The following is a 6,977-nucleotide window of genomic DNA, read 5'->3' on the forward strand; positions in this document are numbered from 1 at the left end:
GGCGCTGGAGAAGCAGCTGAACGCCATGGACGGGCGCTACCGGCTCAGCCTGGACGGCCTGAGGCGAGACCTGGCACGCGCGCTCAGCTGCTGCGACACGCTCGGCGACCTCAAGACCCGGGTCACGGACGCCGAGCGCAAGATCAGCTCCGCGTCGGAGAACTACGACGTCATCCAGAACCGCCTGGACAAGGAGCTGGACGTCATCCAGAACCGCCTGGACAAGGAGCTGGTTGGTGCCGGCGGTGGGGCCGGCGGCGGGGGGGCCGGCGGAGGCCGCGGCAGCAGCAGCGGAGGTGGGGGTTTCGGTGGCGGAGGCGTCTGGGGACCCGAGGACAGGCTGGATGGCCGGCTCCGGGACCTGGAGAGGAGGGTGAACAGCACGGTGCAGCGGACCGAGGAGAACTGCGCCTACATGGAGAACGACCTGAAGGACTACTTCCACAGGGAGCTGGTTGACCTCAGGACCGTCTTCCTGGACCGCTTCGATGACCAGGGCTTCAGGATCTCCGACGTGGAGCTGGACCTGGGCCTGGTGAAGGACAGGGTGTCGGACCACGACAGGAGGCTGGCGCGCCTGGAGAACGCCACCGCCCTGGCGGGCCGCCGCTTGGATGGGTGCGGCTGCGGGGGAGCGGGGGGAGGAGGGAGGGATGGGGGAGGAGGAAGGGACGGCGAGGACACGGTCAAGTCCCTCCAGTGGAAGGTGATCGCCAACGAGGACGACATCCGCCGCTTCGACACGCGCCTCAAGGACCTCTCTGTCTCCGGCGACTCCCTCCTGGACAAGGTCGTCGACCTCGGCCACGACATCCGCAAGATCAAAGACCTGACCGGGGAGAAGGGCGAGCACTTCAACCGCATCGTCACGGAGGTGGAGACGCTCGGCCACGACTGCGACGTGTGCAAGCGGGCGGAGGACGAGCTGAGGAAGCTGAAGAACCACACCCAGAACACGCTGAACCGCTGGCAGACCGACATCAACAACATCCGGACCCAAGTGGACTCGGGCCGGGACTCCTGCTCCCAGGTCTGCTCGGGTCTCCAGGAGGAGGTGGGGAGGCTGAGGGAGGAGGTGGACAAGTGCACCGGGCAGTGCAAGATCGGCCTGGACACACCTGGCGGCACTGGAGGAGCAGGAACTGTAGGAGGAGCAGGAGGAGGAGCGGGAGGAGGAAGGCTGGACGATCCGCAGAAGCCCCTGGACGGCCACAGCGTGATCGGGGGCACGTTCAACAACAACCACCTGAAGACGCTGCAGGGGTCAGAGGTCATCCTGACCTTCAGCTCCATCAACGACACGCTGAAGGGCCTGGAGCACACGGTGCAGAAGCACGGCAGCGTCATCACCGACCTGGGCAACACCAAGGACAAGATCATCTCCGAGCTGGACAAGATCCAGCAGGAGGTCACCGAGCACATCGAGGAGAGCCGCGACCGGCTCGACGGCGTCGACAGGGACGTGCGCCGCTTCGAGAGCACCCTGGTGGTGGAGATGGGCGACTGCAAGCGCTCGGGCGACGGGCTGGAGAAGAGGCTGGCCAAGCTGGAGGGGGTGTGCGGCCGGCTGGACGGCATGTCGGACTCCCTGGGGAGGATCAAGGACGGGCTGAACAAGCACGTGTCGGGGCTGTGGAGCTGCGTCAACACCCTGAACGCCACCGTCATCTCCCACGGGGGGGTGATCGAGAACATCCAGAACACGCAGCTCGACGGCATCCACGGCAAGATCAAGAACCTGAACTCCTCCGTCAACAGCCTCTTCAGGGACTTCCACAGCCTGGCAGAGCAGGACCTGACAGGTGAGCCGGCCACTTCCTGTTCCTGTATTCAGAGAGCCTAGCTTCCTGGTCCTGTATTCAGAGAGGCTTTCTGTTCCTGTATTCAGAGAGCCTAGCTTTCTGTTCCTGTATTCAGAGAGCCTAGCTTCCTGTTCCTGTATTCAGAGAGCCCAGCTTCCTGTTCCTGTATTCAGAGAGCCTAGCTTCCTGTTCCTGTATTCAGAGAGCCTACCTTCCTGTTCCTGTATTCAGAGCGCCTAGCTTCCTGTTCCTGTATTCAGAGCGCCTAGCTTCCTGTTCCTGTATTCAGAGCGCCTAGCTTCCTGTTCCTGTATTCAGAGCGCCTAGCTTCCTGTTCCTGTATTCAGAGAGCCTAGCTTCCTGGTCCTGTATTCAGAGAGCCTAGCTTCCTATTCCTGTATTCAGAGAGCCTAGCTTCCTGTTCCTGTATTCAGAGAGCCTAGCTTCCTGTTCCTGTATTCAGAGAGCCTAGCTTCCTGTTCCTGTATTCAGAGCGCCTAGCTTCCTGTTCCTGTATTCAGAGAGCCTAGCTTCCTGGTCCTGTATTCAGAGCGCCTAGCGACGCCTACCTCGTCATCCAAACACAGCAAAAGTTACAAAGTTACCAACACTACTGTAGATATGACAGTTGAGTTGTTGAGTTGACGAAGCTCACTCTCTGCCTCCAATCTGCTCTACCTTGTAGGCCCTGTGCTCCAGCATAGAGGTTTGACTGGCTCTCAACATTAGAACTCTCTACTAAAACACTGTGTCTGCGTATCATATCATAACTGCAAGGCTAACCTCGCCCTGTCCAGACTGCTCTGTGAGACACAACACAGTCTCTGCCAATGATACTGACTTCTAGTGTATAATATAGGTTCTCAGACCCAGAACTAGCTAGCTAGCGCTAGCTACTGTACAATAAACACACACCCAGAACTAGCTAGCTAGCGCTAGCTACAATAAACACACACAAACAACCATCAAACACCACCAAAGGAACAGCCAGAATCACCTATAATCCCGTAATTAAAACTAACAGAGTCTATTTGTTTAATATGGGAGTCTCACACACAGTTGGGGGGGGCGATTAGCCAGCGCAGTCTTACATAAGAGAGGAATTCAGAGCTCGCACTGAGAAACATGACCGAAAGGCCTTCCAACCTCAGGTTATTCCCACACACACATTCTCTCTCATATTTCCTGTAAGTCTACTTCAACGACAAAGCCCTCTCCAGGAGTCTGTTCTGTGTTGTTAACTGTGCTATGGAGCTGTGCTATGTTAAATATGGAGTATACGTACGTATACCGTATATGCTGGAACACATCCTCTGGTTGATGCAGTACATATCCTAACCCCTGTTGTAGTTTGTTATTCATTGTATGCTCTTAGTATGTTCTTAGTCTGAACTCCACTTACATGTGTGTCCACCGTGTTTTCGTTTCATGTTTCTGTTTCAAGTGTCTGAATGTGTCGAAAATCAGTTAGTAGCTAACAAGCTGTTATCGCCCCACCTCCAGGCCTACCTGGCCCCCCTGGTCCCCAAGGAGAGAGGGGCTTCAGTGGGCCCCCTGGTCCCCATGGAGAGAGGGGCTTCAGTGGGCTCCCTGGTCCCCAGGGAGAGAGGGGCTTCAGTGGGCTCCCGGGTCCGAAAGGCCCCCCTGGAAGGGACGGACCTCCGGGCAGACAGGGAGAAATCGGGTTCAGAGGACCTCCAGGTAAGATAAGGAACCTCAAGATCTTCATAACTCCTGTTCTTACCTGGATGATATTTAAGCACCTTTAATGAGCTCTACTCTCTTTGTTTTAATTTAGGCCTCAAAGGGGAACAAGGTACGTGTTTTTTCATGGCATTTGACCCTTTGATGTCCTCATGTCACTGGCTTTACAACACAGCAGCCCAGTACTGTCTTCTATATTCTTAGATATTCAGCCAATCATAGAAGATCATCTTAAACGTTTATCCAATCATGTTCCATGTAGGTTTGCCTGGTGCGGATGCCCATGTGCCCAAGCTGTCCTTCTCAGCCGCCCTCACGTACCCCATGCTCAGCGCTGGCACCATCATCTTCGACAAGGTCTTCGTCAATGAGGGGGAGTTCTATGACCCAAGGACAGGTAGGCCAACGTGCACAGAGAACAGAGAAGAGCGTCTTCTGATATCAATCAGAGATATCCACCTTCCGTACGTCTGGAGATTCCTACGTTGAAATAGTCGCTAGAACGCTTGGGTAGAACGCTTTGGATTGGCTCAAACCTGAACAAACCTACGCCTAAAAGACTTTGGATTGGTTCTGCAATGCAGGTTTTTGTTTTTAAACTCTCAAATTGTTTCCATCCACTTAAAGCGCCTAAATCTGAATGAAAGTCCTCAGTCTGTAGTTGATTGAAGCATTTAGAGACTCATGAAGATCTAAAGATAAGACAGCTGCTGACTCTAAACTCCAGAACCGCTTCCAATTTCATAGAATGCAAAGTCCCACCACCAGCTCTATGGGCGACATCTTCAGTGAAACAGGTGCATCTCCATGAATAAGACGTAATAATAGTACAATTCTGACCCGTCAAGTTGGAATATGATGTGGACTTACCACTTACAGTACCACTTTACCAGGTGACGTCAATAAGCCTGTGAGGGTTCAGGGCTTGAGGGTTTAGGGGGGACATTGGGACTGGGCCCTTGTGGGATAATAAAGTGTCCCTTGAGCCTTGACCTTGACCCTGCCCTGTCTCTTGTGTTCGCTCAGGCGTCTTCAAGGCACCGGTGGACGGCCGCTACTTCTTCAGCGCCATCCTGACGGGCCACAGGAACGAGAAGATCGAGGCGGTCCTGTCCAAGTCCAACTACGGCATGGCCCGGGTGGACTCGGGAGGGTACCAGCCCGAGGGCCTGGAGAACAAGCCCGTGGCCGAGGCTAAGGTCACCCCGGGATCCCTGGCCGTCTTCAACATCATCCTGCCCCTCCAGGCCGGGGACACAGTGTGTGTGGACCTGGTGATGGGCAAGCTGGCCCACTCTGTGGAGCCCCTCACCATCTTCAGCGGAGTGCTGCTCTACGAAGACATGTGAGGGGAGGAGCAGAGGAGGAGGGAGGAGAGGAGAACGGAGGAGGAGAGGAGAACGGAGGGGCCGAACCTCTTCCCAGACCGTTTGAACTTGAGTTTTTATTGACGTCCACTTCCCACAGAAGAAGACAAAAGAAGAACATAAAAACGACGGGGGCCAGAGAATAATATCCAAATACTTTTTTCTACTCCTGAAGCTTTGGAACAAACAGAGCGAGGAAGTTGGCGCAGTGGCGTTGTGTCCTCCCTGACCCCTCCTCCCTGACCCCTGACCCCTCCCCTCCTCCCTGACCCCTCCTCCCTGACCCCTCCCCTCCTCCCTGACCCCTCCTCTCCATCCTGACCCCTCCTCTCCTTTCTGACCCCTCCTCTCCTCCCTGACCCCTGACCCCTCCTCCCTGACCCCTCCTCTCCTCCCGACCCCTCCTCTCCTCCCTGACCCCTCCTCTCCTCCCTGACCCCTGACCCCTCCTCTCCTCCCTGACCCCTCCTCTCCTCCCTGACCCCTCCTCTCCTCTCTGACCCCTCCTCTCCTCCCTGACCCCTGACCCCTCCTCCCTGACCCCTCCTCTCCTCCCGACCCCTCCTCTCCTCCCTGACCCCTCCTCTCCTCCCTGACCCCTGACCCCTCCTCTCCTCCCTGACCCCTCCTCTCCTCCCTGACCCCTCCTCTCCTCCCGACCCCTCCTCTCCTCCCTGACCCCTCCTCTCCTCCCTGACCTCTCCCTGACCCCTCCTCCCCGACCCCTCCTCTCCTCCCTGACCCCTCCTCTCCATCCTGACCCCTCCCCTCCTCCCTGACCCCTCCTCCCCGACCCCTCCTCTCCATCCTGACCCCTCCTCTCCTCCCTGACCCCTCCTCTCCTCCCTGACCCCTGACCCCTCCTCTCCATCCTGACCCTCGGATGCTATGAGACCTGATGAACTGCTTGACGACAGGACGTAAACAGAGAGACGGTCCCTCTGTATTTTAACCAAACCGCCCAGCATTTTCTTTGAGACGTGTTTTCACACAGATGTGTACTACTGCAGGATCCTTTATATCTTTATTGTTATTGTTATCGTGCCTGAATCTCTATAAGTCACTCCAGACATGGGGTTAGTTCAAGTCAAATACACAGGGGGCGCTTGATTTGGTTCACCAAGTACAATAACACCAATGGAACAGTCCAACAAGTGTGAACTCTCAGAGCAATTGAACGTATCTTGACATATTTTCAAGTATTTGATTTGAATATGTAACTGACCCAGGTCTGGTTGTGAGTGCTCACCACGCCGAAGCCCACCATGTGGTTCTCCTTACTCCCCACGTTCCCCGGTTCCTTACTCCCCACGTTCCCCGGTTCCTTACTCCCCACGTTCCCCGGTTGCTGCACAGTGTTTTCCTGCCAAAGAGCCAGGGCCTCGGCCAGGCCTGACCTTCCCCCCCCAACACACTCACTTCCCCGTCTGGAGGGGGGAGCGCACCAATGGAGGAAGAGCCGTTGCTGTTTGCTTGGTTTTCTATGGCTGCTGTTTTATTGTTTTTCTGTTGAGATGAATTCACATGTGTTTGGTGTGAATGGCTTTTCTATCACTGTGCACCTTTTCTGTGTCTTTGCTTGTGTGTTCTGAACCCGTAGAAGAACCGTCGTGCTCCAACCAACCACTGTGCCGTCCGGAGCATCGGTCAAACTCTTATCTAACATGCCTTCGCAGTACTGGGGGCCTCAGACTAGTGTTGCACCCTTGCAATTATTTAGATGGACAAGGAATGCTTCTAGTCCAGCTATAAGCTATGACCAAGACTTTCCAGCTAGTGAATCAAAGGTGAACATATACAATATACAAAAAAATAACCCAATGGACAAGCTTTTCTGCCAGCCAAGCAGATCCTTAGACAGGGTTAGAGTTAGGTCCTCCATTAAATCACATGATCTCAGCCTTCAGACAAACAGCCTGACTGGTCAAATAAATACATTAAATACTTCACACACTAAAGAGATGTGAGAAAGAGCACCTAAAAAGGAAAAGTCCGTCTGGTTTAGTGGAGAGATAAAAGTCCCCTCCTCCCACCTCCTCTGGTCAGCCCCCTCCCCCCCCCATCCCCCATCGCCTCAGGAACACTATGACTTGAGCCGCTGCCA

At 55.1% G+C, this 6,977-nt stretch overlaps 1 protein-coding gene across 1 annotated transcript in view; it reads left to right on the forward strand.

Moving 5' to 3' along the window:
* emilin1b (elastin microfibril interfacer 1b) overlaps positions 1-4,855 on the forward strand; it is a gene marked incomplete at both ends in the record, with an annotated part of 8,879 nt that extends 4,024 nt beyond the window's left edge. The window contains 5 exons of the mRNA XM_084462423.1: positions 1-1,802; positions 3,306-3,503; positions 3,601-3,618; positions 3,769-3,903; positions 4,533-4,855. The exon at positions 1-1,802 is cut by the window's left edge and continues 481 nt beyond it. Coding sequence (XP_084318549.1) covers positions 1-1,802; positions 3,306-3,503; positions 3,601-3,618; positions 3,769-3,903; positions 4,533-4,855 — 2,476 coding nt within the window. The remainder of the gene's footprint in view (positions 1,803-3,305; positions 3,504-3,600; positions 3,619-3,768; positions 3,904-4,532) is intronic.
* Between the last annotated feature and the right edge of the window lie 2,122 nt (positions 4,856-6,977).

The sequence above is a fragment of the Borostomias antarcticus genome (genome assembly GCF_949987555.1).
Source record: "Borostomias antarcticus genome assembly, contig: scaffold_694, whole genome shotgun sequence".
Taxonomy (NCBI): domain Eukaryota; kingdom Metazoa; phylum Chordata; class Actinopteri; order Stomiiformes; family Stomiidae; genus Borostomias; species Borostomias antarcticus.